Source organism: Anomalospiza imberbis, chromosome 6, assembly GCF_031753505.1.
Source record: "Anomalospiza imberbis isolate Cuckoo-Finch-1a 21T00152 chromosome 6, ASM3175350v1, whole genome shotgun sequence".
NCBI lineage: Eukaryota > Metazoa > Chordata > Aves > Passeriformes > Viduidae > Anomalospiza > Anomalospiza imberbis.
The window spans coordinates 38,571,474-38,587,407 of record NC_089686.1 but is presented as its reverse complement, the minus strand read 5'-3'; the positions used below and the strand labels follow the sequence as shown (position 1 = coordinate 38,587,407).

The 15,934-nt window shown below is 37.7% G+C and overlaps 1 protein-coding gene across 11 annotated transcripts in view; it reads left to right on the top strand.

Moving 5' to 3' along the window:
* PHF21A (PHD finger protein 21A) overlaps positions 1–15,934 on the top strand; it is a 125,786-nt gene that overhangs the window by 85,866 nt on the left and 23,986 nt on the right. For all 11 annotated transcript variants that reach the window (XM_068193516.1, XM_068193515.1, XM_068193521.1 and 8 more), the window contains one exon: positions 14,148–14,348. In XM_068193516.1, coding sequence (XP_068049617.1) covers positions 14,148–14,348 — 201 coding nt within the window. The remainder of the gene's footprint in view (positions 1–14,147; positions 14,349–15,934) is intronic.

Here is a 15,934-nt window from a genome sequence, read left to right as displayed (position 1 = left end):
AGCCTGAGTTGGAAAGAACCCAGAAAGATCATCGAGTCCAGCTCCTAAGTGAATGGTCCATATGGGGATTGAACCTGTGACCTTGGCATTATTAGCACCATGGTTTGACCAAGTGAGCACGAACATATTTATATGATCCTCCAAAGAATTGCCATGAAAGTCCTACTGGGCTCATAATTAATACTGGCTATATAGTGCAAAGTCAAGTATTTCTAATAGCATGTTAATGGGCTGGGGTTTTTTTGTTTGGTTGGTTTTTGTTTTTTAAATTCTACAACACCTCTTACACATTGACATTTTTGTTACAATTGGTTGATATTTTCTCAGCTTTTGGTCATGATGTTTTTTTCAAAGTAAAGGTAGATCACTATTTACTTAAATGCACTTGCATGTATTTAGTGATATAAAAGTATGCATAGATTTGTGTAGAATAGATCTTTTAAAAGCCTCTTTGCTTACGTCCTGTCTCAACTCCAGATTAATTACAATAGAGGATGGTTTTACCAAAACAAACAAATAATTATGCTCTATTTTCTTGAATTTCTGTTGTATTTGTTAGAAAACAAACCCTGAAGTTTGTTTCCTCAAAGCAGCCCTGCATTTCAGCATCAACTTGGTTTATTCAGAAGTAGTGTGAAGGAAAATGTTTTCTCAGTTGTTTCTTTCATCTAATAGCCCCTCAACCTCAGATCCCACAGAACCTGCTCCCTAATACTGAAGCTCCTTTCAGCTTCTCATTTTGTGGAGCTTATCTGAGAAAGAGCATTATGTGGGGGCTTATTTTTATGAACAGGAGTTTAAAAGGGTAAACACTACATGTATAAAACTTTAATTAAGCTCTTGTTGCAAAGACAGTGCAGCTTTAAGGTAGTTTTCTGTGTTAGTAATAGAGCTCGAGATCCCAGTATGAGTAAAGCTACCAGACCTGAGGACACAAAGCAAGATGGCTTGCTTTAACAACCTGTGCTTCAGTTGCTAGGTTTCTGTAATCTTTCAATCCTTCTCAGCAGTGCAACATGTGATTCCTTTAAAAAAAAATTCCATCTGTATGAAACCATGTGGAGGCAAACTACTACTGTTTTGTGATTTACAGCTATTAGAGACAGATGTGATAGGTGTTTTTAGAGAAACCTGAGAGAGACCCAATGATGCTGTTTCTTAGAGGTCCATGGGTTTTGAGCTAATGCTTCCAAACAGATTCACAACTGAATTGTCATGCAAGAAATGCTGAATGCATGTCAATGAAATAATATTTCCGAGTTTCATTAAGAATGTCTGATACCTCCTAGTGCAGGTTTAGCTCCCCAGAGCAGTTTGTAGAATGAAATGTGTTTATCCAGTTATACATTGCATGTTCTCTGCAGTAAGTAGCAATCAAACATATGGTGTGAAAAAGATCTTGCACTTCATTATGTGATGAAAATATGTTTAATGTTTTTGTTTAATCTTTTAAAAAAAACCAAAAAACCCAAAAACAAAAAAAACCCCACCTAATTTGCCTTTTAAATCTAATATGGGCCTGAAGTGGCACAGAAGAAATCTTGGACTTCCCTAAAACCACTTATATTAAATTCTTAAGAATTGCATAAAGAGGAATTATAGGAGAACTTACTTTCTCTTTCTTACCTCTTCATGCTGGGTTAAACGATCTATTCACCCACCTCAGATGCTCAAGAAATCTGCTCCACTGATATAATATATAAGGAAGGTATTGGATTATTTTTGAGAGGTCTTCGGTACAAAGAGAATAATAAGACAGTGTAAAGCAAAATAATTCCTTTTGAAATCTTTTCTAAGAGGTGTTGGGAAAATAACAAACATTACCAAAAAGTTCGAAAGAGGTACATTTCTCAGGTGATTAGTTAAAAAAGTCTTCATCAGCTGCAATGTGGCATTCTGCAGAGGTGAGCATAGCCCACTTGTCAGAAAACAGTATTCCAGATGGGGTTAGCAGTGATGGCTGACTGCTCCAGGAAGTGGAAGCACTTCTGCAGTACTCTATTCTGAAAGCAGTTTCCAACACTAGATGCTTACAGCCAGGAATTTTGGAGCTTTAAGTCATGATTCTAGCACATACTTCAAAAAATATGAGAGCACAAGTTACAGAGGTACTGGTTACAATTCACACATAAAAATCTTTTTTACGGAAGTAAGAGCTATGTGTGTCACAGAAATGTCATTCTGCTTTCCTTCAGTGCTATCCTAGTCTGACAAATTTTAATCCTAGCTCAAATAAGATTTCATTGCATTATAGCATTGAAGCACTGTGGATAGATTTTTACAGAACAGGAGATAGAGATGCTGTAGTTAAATTTCTTCAATGTCCTAATTGTGTTTGTTTCAAATTTATTAGGTTTAAGAATGATATTTAGTAGAGAAATTATATCCACCAGAATTAATCTTGCATTTTGTTAATACCAAATGTATCCCAACAAGATCATTCATTATTCTTCAGAAAAATTGTTGTTAAAAAGATACTTGTGTTCACACTTTGAGCAAGTGTGTCTTAGAGGTAAGAACTAATTGTCCTCTGTCTATTCAGCTTTCCTGAAGCAAACTCAGTAGCCTGACAGTTTTAGATTCATTGTGATTGATCACATCCACGAATTCTGAATTTCTGTCATAATATTACAGGCTTAGATGGCACAAGTTAAATTGCATTAAAGACTGAATTGGCATCTTTAGACTAAATTTAAGAAAATTGGAGAAGGAAGGTCCAAAATCTATTATAGATGTAGAAGGTGAGTCTAATGGTCTTTAACGATCACCCTTGTAAACCAAGTCTCTTCAGGTTACTTTTAGGTGGATTCAGTAGCAGTATTTACCTTCCTGTTATAAGAGAAGAACCACCTCTCTTCTCTTTGTACTGGAGGGGATCTTTGACAATGTGCACCACAGCTCTGAAATAAAATTCCTGAACCATTCTGAACAAGGACTGGAAGGGGCTGGATTCATTGCTTGGCTTTTAGCACAAACAGATGTTGTTTCAGACACTTCAAACTTACTAAGTCTTAGAAAACAGCAGTCATTTTGAAATATCAGCTGAAGGTTGGGAAACCCACAGTATAAGAAAGTTATATTTATGGACATACATGCATATGCAAGTGTCAAAATATGTTAAAAAACAGGAGAAGCATGGGAAAGGATAGTGGAGCTAATAGCAAAAAGAGTTTTGCCATCCCTCATTTATATAGACCAGTTCCATATACCACTTTATGTTGTGAAGTCATTTGAAACAGTTAAAAAATTCAAGGGGTTGTAAAATGTCATTCAAAAGTGCAGATTTTATAATGTTTCATTTATTTTTAAAATAATTTGGATTCTCTTCCAGATTGTTTACAATCCCTCCTTCCAAATTTGTTTCCCTTTTATCTGTGTAAGCATGTGCTGACACTGTTACTCAGTATACACAAATGCTAATCTACCTTCATGCACATGGAAAATAGCTTTCCTGGCACTGAGTTTAAAACTCTCATAGAATACGTTATTAATTTAAGAAGTCTGTCTTTTTAGAAAACCTTCATTTATGGTTTTCAGTGTGGTTTCAACAGTGGTCACTGTTGAGAAAGGTTATAGAGAAATATAATGCTGTTTGTAAGCAGTGTGGTCTTCAGAACATAAAACCAACAACCCCAGATACTGAAAGTGCATTTAAAAAATATTTAAATTTCAAAGGTAATTTTCCTTCCCTGTACTCTGGTTGCATACACTAACGTGATCTGATTAGAATGTAGCGACAACTTCTTTTCTATTACCCTGCATGCCTTAGTGCTCTAAATACGTTTCTCTTGGCAGGTCTTTGCAGTGAGGTGAAAGTGTAATGACTGTTGGGTTCCCTATTGTGAATAATTCCCTAGATCTGCATTTGGCTTTCTGATAGATCATGTATCTCTGAAGTTCAAGGGGTAGAGTTGTGAGGGAAGTGGGTAAGGTGAGGCTGGTGTTCATGTGTGTATAATTCCGCTGAATCTAACTGCAGCTCAGTAACAGAGCGCCAGCGCAGCTTCTGCGAGGGCTGCCGAGCTGAACTGTTCCTTCAGTTACACGTGCTGGTCTTGCAAATGCTGCCGAGCCTTATCAAACACAGCCAGTTGGTGCTGCTGCTATGAAAGCACAGGGGAGCTCTCATGTGGAAGGTTAATGGAGTGTAATTAGAAAGAAGAATGAACTGTTCAACCACTCTATCTCACTCTACCTGCACTGAGAGTGACAAGTGCTCTGATCTTTTATAAACCCTAGAGCAGAGGTTTAACAGTCTAAAATTATGACAGTATAACTGTTGAACGAGCAGGCACACTGTGAAGAAGTAGTATGAACTTATGGCTAGGAATGTTTATGTTCCCTTACATGGACTCTATTAGTACTTTTTTCATGCAGGATATTGTCCATACTTATATAGCAGATCTCAGATTCATTCTCCTGTGAAGTATCCATTGATGTCAGAAAGATCTTTGTGTGCTATTTGTGACTTTGTCATGTCTGCATATCACCTAACCATTACCTTGCAGGATAAAGTGATGGCACCATCCTAGGGCTCTGGTTATAAGGCATTACAGTTTCATAGAGAAGAGTTCTGGTGGAAGCAAGAACACTTACTGTGATTTATATTCCAGGAACTACACAAAATTTGAGATTACATACATAAATTGAGACTGAATACTAGTGCCTGATCCTGTGAGTTAATTTAGGTACTATGTATGTCTGTTGAAAACTATCATGTTCTTAAAATGTTTTTTTGTCTTTCATCTATAGCATGTAGTTGTGGGTTGTTTTTGGTTTTTTTTTCGTTTAATAGAATACAGATAAACTTTAATTATGAAATGGCAGATAGGAAGTAGAGGGAAGACACCTCACATCAGTTCCAAAAGACAAGGAAATTACTGATTTAACTTCCTGCATATTAGAGGCCATTATAGTCTACCCCAGTAATCCTATCTGATGTCTTTTGATTCAGGGAGAATTGGACAGTTTGGTTTGTATCAAGTGTACTAAATTTTTGCTTTCCACATCTTTGTTTTTCAGACGACAGGTGCTGGATTACACTACCAGATACTCTGAAGGCCCTTACAATGTCAGCAGGTTGATAAGGGGAAATTTGCCCAGCTAGTCCTAATAGGCAATCCACATTCTGCATTGCAGTGGAAGGGGAAAAAAATCTCAGCAAGTCTGACCTGGAGAATTTTTTTCCCCATTCCAAATCTAAAACCAATAAAAATCTAAGTATGTAAGGAAGGCATACAATAAAAGGCGATCAAAGGAAGAATATAAACTTGCTTTGCTTTGCCTCTTTTTCTCTACCTGTGGCCAGTATCTTGTGTTTCAGAAGAAGGTGACAAAAGAACCTTGAGTATATCTGGTTGTTTGTGCCTCTGGACATGTTCATGTTCTAAACAGTAAGGCTTTATGTGGAGTTTCAGTGCTGGAGAAGCATGCTGGGAACAGTGATGGCATTTGCACTGTTCCTCGTAAGAGATGAGAATGAGCAGAGGCTTCCCAAGTCCAAGATCCCTATCTTCCTTACATCTACTATACAGTCTGCTCCAAAACTCAGATAATCATTTCCTTTGGAAAGTTGTATACCCCTTTTCTAGAGACTTTAAACCATGGTAGGCCATTACCTCTCATATTAGCCTGGTCCAGCATTTAACTGTATTTGCATCTTATTTAAAGGTTGGATTTGTCTACCTTCAACTTGCAGATACAGAATTATTATTTTACATTTCTCAGAGAAACGAAAAATTCTCCCATCACTGTATTTCTTTTCTGTGTATAAATATCTGTACTCAGTGAGTAGTTGCCTCTCAATCAACTGGATATGCGGAGCCTCAATAAGCTTCACGTTACGCAGCGTAGTTTGTTGGACCCTTTATTATGGTTGTGGTCTTCCTTGAACCTCTTCCAGTACCTCTGCATCCCTCAAGAAAAAGGTAGCTTTCCATTCTTTTGGTAAAATGCCTGTTCTTGGGTGTTTTAATTTAACATGGTGGTAGTTCAGCAAATCTTCAGTTGTTGAGTAGTTTTAGCCATACTTAGTGATGATAAACACAGTTCCTCTCCCCATACCATTTAAATTGGGAGGGCAAGGAAGAACCATGGCTTTGTTTTTCAGAGAGTTTGCTTCAGAGAGTCCACAAACCTTGATACAATTGAAGGCCAGCAGTTTAAAATGTCTGCAGTGATTTCATTTGATGTCTTCTCTGTGAATGAGGCGTTTTCTTTGTTTTGATTGTCCTTGGTTAACTAAAGAGAATAGGACAGCAGGTATGTTTAGCTGAACAGAACTTCTGTCTTTGATATACTTTTCAAATTACTGGGAAGAGGAGAAAAATCTCTCATTTGAGCGAGGTGAAACTGACTTTTTGCTCTAATAGCTCATTCTGCTTATGAAGTAGAGATCACCAGTGAACTGTGATGTGATGTTATTAGTGATACATTTTAATTGAATTGGCACTAAACAGTACTTAATTGACAACAGGAGAAATGCTGGTGTTAGTTTGTGACAATTGTAAAGCAACTGAGGAAAGGAAATATTAGATGCTGTTACCAAAATCAGAGTTATCAATAGGGGGTTTTACAATAGAGTTTGAGCATCCAGATCTTTCTGTTCACAAAAGAATGCATTTCTGTTCTGTGGTTTAGTAAATCTAGTCATCTTGCTTGATATTTCTGATCATGCATGAGGCACATGAGTATGAACTGTGTGTGTTTCCTTTCGTGAGGAAGAGAGGAGGTGTGATTCAGTCATGAGAATAGCTGTAGGATGTACAAGAACCCTACTGAAGCTGACTAAATTTTAGTCAAGGACTGTCACACTGTGCACATTAAAATCTGCAGTAGTATGTTGTAAAATTACTTTATGACTATCCTTTCCCTTTGAGTAATTCAAAATATGAGGAGTTACCAGATTAAAAATATACTTCTCTTTAGGTTGTTTGTTTCTAAAGCATGAAATAAGTTCACTTATTTCAATTGCTCTACTTTGATTGCTTAATGCAAACAAATTCAGTTTAAAGGATGTCGTGTTATGAGGTAAATCCCAGGTAGGAGAAGAGAAGCAGGGGGACTGGCCTGGCAGAGGTGTTCAGCTTTAGTAAACAGCTACTGTGTATAGATGCAAACTGCTTTCTCATGGGGGTAGCTGCTCCTGTGTCTTCTCCTGTGCAAGAATAACAATGCACAGTACTTTTTGTTCTGAGATTTTATATTGTAGGTTTCAGTCTATGGCAGATTTTACAAGACCACATTACATGCTTCTAGTAAACTAGGGTCAGGTGCATTGAATTACAACACTCTTGTTTCTGAAACTATGTCTAGATGGCTTTTTTATTTTTCCCTTAAGAATGTTTTTTTTTCACCGTGAAACAGACAAATGGGGGTAGAACAATAAGATGGGCAAGATAAAATTAAAATGAGCACCTTTTCCAGTGTAGTCAGCAGTTTAATTCTTTAATTTCTTTAGCGTTTGCATGTTGAGCTTGTCCCCATATCCTTTTACCACTTTGTATTTGTACTTGGAAATATGTTTCTAAAGGAGAAAAACCTAAAGCAAGACAAACTTTGTCGAACCTTGTCAAATTAAAAAAAAAAATTAATTCCTTTAATTTCATTATTCCTTAATTACATTCAAAGTACTGTACTTAACTCTTTTTCCTGTTCTGTTTTGCCTGTTGTCACACACTTAATTCCCCATTCAGTAATTGCTTCATTGTTTAATTATTGTTGCTGTTCTTGCAAATTTCTTTCTGTTAACATATGTGCTGGGGTAAGAAGCTAGGTATTACACTTAGTTGGTACGTAAACTGCAGGAAAACATTGCATGTGTACTGCTTCTACTAGGTCATTCTCTGTGCTCTATCTACTTTGTGCAAGAGTAAATATTCTAAAACAAGAAGACAGTGATGCATAAGGCATTTCATGATACAGCATTCCCTTCCAGAAATTAATTGGCCTTGGGGTGCTGCAAATGGTAAAAGACACAGCACTGAAAATAAAGTAATCAAGAAGTCACATAAAGCAGAATAGCACAACAGCTATTTTTGACAATTTTAACTTATAATTCTGGCTGTGTTTTTAAATTGAAAAAAAAAAAATTAAGCAGTCTCCCCTGTTAAGAATAGAGGAATGAACATTATTTTCAGAACTGTCATAATCCACTTCTGAATGATTTCTAGTAGCTTTAAGTGGTGTTTCTCTGTCATAAAGGAAATATTCAGTATCTCTTTCAAAATATGTATGTTCATGTCTGAACTGTGTGTTTGTTTCAGAATCACACCTATAGGAATTAATTTAAAATATAATTGTGATAAGTCTACCAGCATTTTTAATGACAAAAATACTTTTCACATCATGCCAATGCTATCTAATAATATTTATCTGACATAACATTAAAGTAGATTTTTATGGAATTAAATTTTATATAAATTCCATTTTACACAAGGTATCAGATGCCATAATCAGAAATTGTATTAAAGATATTAAGACTGCAAAGAAAACTCATTAATTTGGAGGGTTCCAAAACTAAGTGGTTCATCTCTAGTGCTCTTCAGTATTCAAAGTGTAAGCTCATCCCACAGGACCATCATGGCAGAGGCAGGAGAAGCATTCAGTTGCCCTCACATGCTCCGCAATCTCTTTAAGATGTGCAGAAGTCCTTGTGCCTTTGTGCTGCTTTTAGCTGTGTTTTCTGTGAGCAGAATGCAGCACTTGCTCTTTGGGACACTTACTGGAGTGTTGGCAATGCAGCCATTGACTGGGTAAGGTTAGATAGCCATGTATTTTAACTAAGGCTTCAAAGAAACACAGGTTGTTCAGCTATAAAAAGAAATCGGGCACATTTCAGTAATGATGCCCAGTAAGGCATTTGAGTATGAGGTGGAAGTGGCCTCCCAGACTCACTGCTACATTTCTGTTCAGCATTCAAGCACCTCTGCCCCAGGGGGAGCCTTTTCTGACTGAAAGATATAGGGGTCATTTTGATCACTTTTAAAAAGTAGGAAATTGTATCACTCTTTTTTTCTGGAAATAAGATTATTTCTAATTTAGTTGGTTTAGATTTAGTTGATAAAAAGATCTGGCTATAAGTGAAGCACAGTCACAAGTGCAGAATTCCATAAAAATACAGGATAACCACAGAAATAGCTGTAAATATTTCTATAGTCCTTAGATCATTCTTTCAATGGAATTTGATTCAAGCTGGTTTGTACAAAAGGTTTTTTTTCATTACTGGTGTAGATTCTGCGTCATCACTTTCTATAATTGGATTTCACCATTTTAAATTTTAGATACCATCTTAAAGCAGTAAATGAGTGCACAATTACTCTCCTTGCTTGTAATCTTTCCATTCCCAAATTCCATTCCCGGAACGCACCCTCTTTGCAAGTTAAAGACTAATTGTACCAGATCTCTAAAATCTTTTAGCTTCTTTCTGCCATGGAAATTCTGGTATCTTTCTCTTTGGGTAGTGACTGGGAATAGTACTGACAAAGAGAGAGAAGGGAGGCTGGAAAGGAAGATTGCAGAGTAGTGAAATTCCCCCCATCTTCCCTACTTCCAAGCTGGAGTATACTTGAAATCACTGCTTCCTCTTAACCATTTCACACGCAGCAGCAGGCAGCTTTTAGATCCCAGAGAACATCTTGGTAACCGAGGAGGATCCGTAATAGCCAACTTCTGAGATTGGAAGAGCAGGAAAGCATGTCACTGGCAGGCAGCTGAGCAGCTCAAACCACATCAGCTTTGGTTTTGTGATATGAAAAGTATGCAGTGCAAGGTTATTTAGTACGCTAGTTTACTCTCTCATTTTTAAAATATCTTTATATTTTAATTTTTACTGATTTTTCAAGTTTAAAAACAGACCTTTCTTTAGGTATGGATGTTTTTCTGAATATGTTTCCTGAAAAAAGAGGAAAATGTGTCACCAAATACAACCAGGGATCTAGTATTTAAAAGCGAGATGTACTCAGAGAACTGTGTTTTGCTTGATTGACTGATTAAAATGGAAATAACGCTTAGCTAATAAGGATAAAAACCTTAAACCTACTTAAAGTTTGCTCCAAGTACTTTGCTTATCCTATAACAACACATTCATGGTAGTTTTTGTATGAGCACAGAGATGTCTTTTGGCACAGATAAGTTATCAAGAAGATCTATTTTCTGCTTAATCAAACCAAAATAATCTTCCAGTGCTGTGTTAGGATCTGGCCTGTGGCATGAATGAGAAAGTGGAATAGCAAAATGTCACAATATTGATTGCAATTATTAACTTTAAGGAAGGGTCATATAAGATGTCTCGGGCTCTGAACTCAGCGGTGTGAACGGTTCCTGATGAGATTAGCGATAAAGATGTCAAGACAGCAAGAGCTCTGAGATGATGTAGTGTGCTTACAGGGGCACTGTTCGACAAATGGGTTTGGAAGTAGTCTGATAGTAACCATTGCATAGGGCTGGCAGTTCCTTTTTGGGTAGAATACAGTTTGGAAGAATGGATGAGATTATTAAATTCTTTCACATCATGGATGTAATGAGAGGATTGGCATTCAGTTTTGAGGAAGGTTCAGTAAACTTGAAAGACAAATGCATTTCAAACATTCATATTATGGCAGGAAAAGAAACTATTCTAGGAATATGAGGAGAACTAGAGCTTTAAGACATGCAGAAAACTCATGTTGTGTGCACGATGATGTGTTTGTGACTGAGTTAATCTCAATTTAAAATGCTAAAGTAGTCAGTAAGAATTAAATATTCTTAAATATGAGTGGAAAGGGAAAATGGCAATGATTACATTTAAAGAATTAGGAATATTTTTTAAGAATTCTGTGGTACTTTTAGAACACCTGAATCTGACTGGCATTCAGTCTCTAAGACATGCAGCTAGGACTTGATATCAGCCTTGGCAAATCTCAGTCACACAGACCGTACTTTCTGCAGCATAAACTGTCTTTAAAATTGATTAAGAACAGTCAAATAAATTTTAAAACACAGTGTTAATGAAGTTTGACAGTAAACAAGAGTTTCTTTCGTAGCACCCTCCCGTTTCATTCCCTACGGAAGGCGGCTCTGCTAAGGTTGCTGCAGACAGACAGACAGACACGTGCACTTCCAGCAGGACGCCGGAGGAGCCGTGCGCTGCGTGCGGAGTCAGAGCAGCGGCGTGGGCTGAGCCGGGCGCAGGGGGACGCACAGGGTGGTGCTGAAAACGGGAGATCTGCTTTGAGTTTCTGTGTAGGTGCAACCCTGAGAAACTCATCTGCTTTTGCTAATTCAGCTGTGGACTTTGAAATATGTTGTTCAGAGCGTCTCTCTTGATAATTACGAACAAACAGATAATCCCAACAGTCTTGCAGGTAGTAAAATGATTTCAGTAGTTTCAATGTGGTATTTCTTACTGACAGTTGGTAGAAGCAGCTTATTAAACTGCGTAAGAAATTGGCATGCAGTGCAAACTTCAGTTTTACTCTCCGAATCTCAAAAGCATTAGATGTTTCTTCCAATTTAATATCTGCATAATGGATATGGATGGCAGGATATGCTGCTGCCAGGCAGTTCTCAGCAGCCTCCAACAGGATAGCGTAGACTTCCAGAGCAACGGCGTTTTTCCACTCACGTTATCCATCTTGTGCCAAATATGCTGAGCGTCAGTTTTTGCACAAGGCACTAATACAAATTGTGCTTCGGTGCTGTTTTACCCCATCTCTGCAGGCCGTGGTTCAGGCCCGGGGGTGGAACAGGCGGTGTGTGAATGCCATGTGACTCACCTCGCTCCTGCTCCCCTGCTCGCCTCGCTGGCTCTTGTCCTGCTGTAGCAGTATGGCAGAGGAGTCCTCAGCCTCTCCCTCTCTCTCTCTCTTTTTTTTTTTTTATCCTTTCACTAATGTTCCTCCCATTGTAAAGAACAAGATGGAAATTCATTCTTGGGCCATTGCTGCTGATTTCCCCCAGTCAGGGAATCAGTAGAAGAGCATCATTATCCCTGAATTTCGTACTGGCAGCTGTGGAAGACAAAAACTCCCTTCCTGTTCATGCTGGGTATGGTAATTCTTTAGCCTCCTGTGCAGGAGGAGTGTATGTGCAGTCCATTTTTTGGCAGGTATTCTATAAGTACATTGCATTATTTCCTCTCCTACTTTGCTGCCTTCTCCTCTCCTCCCCCTTGACTGCGTTTTCAGCTCTTGTATCTGCTTGCTGACGCCGCACTTTGATTTGCATGTTAACACGGTTGATCTTTTCAGAAAGCAATTTTAAATGATTGTTCAGTTATTATGTATACGAGCCAGCTGATGGACACAGGACATTTAAAACTATGTGAAATATCTGAATTAGGGAAATGCCTTCTACACTTCTATTATTTGATCCTTGTTTCAGAAGGGAGCAAACAGTTTACAGCTTTTAGGCTTTGACAGCTTTTAGCACTTCACTGGACGCAGGGAAATATAATTCCTTTAGTAAAGGACTTTACTAACTCCCTGGATTTTCAGAGAGGTTGGGCCTGTGTTTCTCTTGTCAGAGCTGAGCAGGCATCTTCAGCCAGGGCTGTGGGTTTTGTAGAAGCCAGGCAGTCCTTCTTCTGTTACCTTCAAGTCGCTGAATTCAGTCTTTTGCTAAAAGGTCAATCATGTGAGCTCACACATCCCTGTTATGAAACAGGGATGTGGGGTTTGTTGCTTGTGTTTTTTATTTGGCTTTTTAAAGTTCCAGTTTTCAAATCTGTCAATTTGGGAACTTGCCTTTTTTGTTATTTTCTTCTGGGCTAGAGGTACACACTCACTGTGTGAGGCATTGTGCTGTATTAGCTCATCATAAGCAAGATACTTAAAATCATAAGTCTACTGTATATCCATAAAATGAAGAAAACAGATTTTTTTTTTAGCTCAGAATTTCATAAACATGTGCTAATGAAATTTGAGGAAAAATATTCTTCCGGTTGTAGTAAATAGCTGGATTTTTGGGGTTTTTTCCTTCATCTCTATGTTTAGTACTGTGTCTGAATACTAGTGCTTCCAAACAAAACAAAAAACGAAAGCATTTGGTATTGTCAAAATGGTTGTGTTATTTTAAACTTTACTTTCCATGTAAGTGCAACTGCAGCACCTGGCTCTGGTAGAGGTTTCCTGACCATTCCTGTTTCCACCACAGCTTTCTTGGTTCAGCTTGTCCCATGCCTTTGACTTCATTGTCCTCTTCCAATGACTGCCTTGTTGTGTAATTTCTTGGGAGTGTGCATATGCTTTTGATCAAGGGGGCTTAGGTATAGAGCTAAATCTTTTTAAAACTGTCCAAATTTGGGGGTGGTTAAAGTATAGGTAAAAATGTCCATTTCTGGTCATGCCTGCAGATGGTAAAAAAAGTCTCACAGCGTTTCCACCGCTGTCTACACTAAAGTATAAAATGAACATAAATTGTGAGCCCTTATTATCCATGCAGATAACATGTATCTTATGCTGCAAGTCACTTGATCTTAAATCCTGTTACTTTCTAAAGGTGCACAATGGCTACCAGGAGAAGAGACCTCTTTTAAAATAATTTCAAACTTTAATGGAAGCTAAAATGTAATATGAAGCCCCTAAGCTGGAAGAAATAGATCTGTGGCATTTTCTTTCCATGCAGGTGCTCTCTGATTCTTTTTGAGCTGACAATAATATTGAACAGAAGGACCATACATCCATGCCCTTCCTGATCCCCCCCTTTGCGCTCAAATTGACTGTCTCTTTCTCAGTTTCAATGCCTGGTACAAAATGACATACCTGTTGCCTTGAAGTCAGCTGGGAGGCTTCAACCCAAAGTTCTTTTTTGTCACTATTTAGGAGTGTGTGTGTTTGAAGGAGTCAAAGCATGTGGAATCATGCAAATATAGGTTTCTGAGGTCTTGCAGTGGTTTGTGAATAGGATGAATTTTGGTCAGTGGGTTTCGACAAGAACAGTGAGGTCACCTTGCTGGGCTGTAATACTCCTTGGTGGCCAATTTTAGCTGTGTCTATTAGATAACGCCAATACTTAAAATTTCAAAAAGAGAAGTCCCACAAAGCTTCTGAGCAGTTCCTTATTTATGCTAAATAAATGTATCTTTAGGTGTTATTATTTTCTCTACTGCTTTCTTTACTGCAGCTAAATAACTGTCATCATTTCTGTTTATGATTTTGTTTATCTCGTAGAAAAGAGTGGTGGAACAGCTTCGAAAGAATTTGATAGTGAAGCAGGAACAGCCAGACAGTAAATTTCAAATACAGCCATTGGCACAGTCAGAAAACAAACTACAGACACCACAGCCACAACCACTACAACAGCTACAGCAACATCACCATCAACAGCAGCAACAGTCCACGGCACCCTCTCCAAACGTGATAGGATCACAGGTAAAAAGCTACAATTCTTTTTCTTACTAAAGGTTAAGCTCAATGAAAATTAAAAAAAAAAGAAAAGTGCAGAGAGAAAATGGCAAACTTTCACTTATGCCTGCTAGTGTACCAAATTAATTTCTTCTTCTATGAATATGTAGATATGGGTATTTTGGGTTTCTTGGCAAAAATCTCCAATCTGAGTTTAAAAAACAATGTACTGTTTAAAAGCTGAATCATAACCACACAGAAAAGAAGGGTGGCAGTGTATCACCTTTTTTAAAAATAAGTGAAAGTTTAGCAAATGAGCCTTTTTCCTAGGTGTGTGAATGAGTCTGACCTAGTACGTCTCAAGAAACAGTAAATACTTTACACACTCTGTATGAGGTGTATGATTAAAATCCTTTATTTTTAAATGACTAACCAAATGCCCTCTACAAATGTGAACAAAATGCAAGAAAACAGTTCCTCCTTCTTTCTTCTTGGTCCTTTTTAAACAGATGTGGGTCATACCAAATAACACTTACCTGAATTTTCAAGGATTTGTCTAAAAGCGTATAGTGTTAATTGCAGAGTTCAAGTTTTAGAAAATAGGGTCTTTCTTGGGAAGGTGAACTGAATTTCACTACAGTATAGGATTAGAGACATAATCCCAGAACTCAACAGAGAAAGTGGTTTGCTTAAGAGGGGAATTTCAAGTTTCTCCTGTTAGGTTATTTGAATTCACAAAAGTGTGCTAATAAAACAGCTAGAAAATGCAGGGAGGTGTTCTGTAAAAAAAAGTGTATATGAAGTCTTTTCTTCTTGTTGATGCAGTCTTAAGAGCTCATGTTTACCTGGATAGGCAGATGACAGAATTCATCCATGAAGTTTGCTTTATGCAAATTGCAGTGAATCACACCCACAGCTTTGACCAGTTGTGAGTCTCATCTTCCCTTTTTCTGAAAGCAAAGAGAGAAATGGTTGGGCTGTTAGTTCTCTTGTTAACTCAGCAAGTTGGTTTGGATGCACTCTAAAATGCATTCGTGAAGCTTAGCTAATTGTATTTTTGAGAAAAATACATTGAAGAAATGAAGCAAACCTAACTAAGGAAAATGCATTTTGAGCAGCAACATCAATATCAAAGCTAAAATGGAACAAAGAAGCAAATATTACTGTGTCCTAAAGTATTTATAGGCAAGCAATGGTTCACTGTTGTATCAGTAATCTCTGTTTCTCAGTCAGGAAACATGAGAGCAGCACACAGAGTTTCGTGTGTTTCTCAGTATTCAACGCTTTGAATTCACTCATTAACTTCCAGGTCATCTCCTGGGTTGTAAAAATTGAGGTTTTGTTCAAAGTTAAAGAGCCCTCTAGCGAAACAGTCCAAAAACTGCTACTCTCTTCTGATTACCATTGATACAGTAGTACTTGGAATGTAGTTACAAATTGGAAGGCAGTTTGTCCTGTCCCTTGGATAAATAAGCCAGCTTTTGTCCTTAACACTTTTCTGGTTTTATTTATGTTTTTAAAATAGTGAAGTATCCTCACTTATTTCTGCACATTTTGTATCTAAGGTTTTGCCTCTGTCTTACCGTCTCTCAATCTCTTTCGGCAAAGAAAGG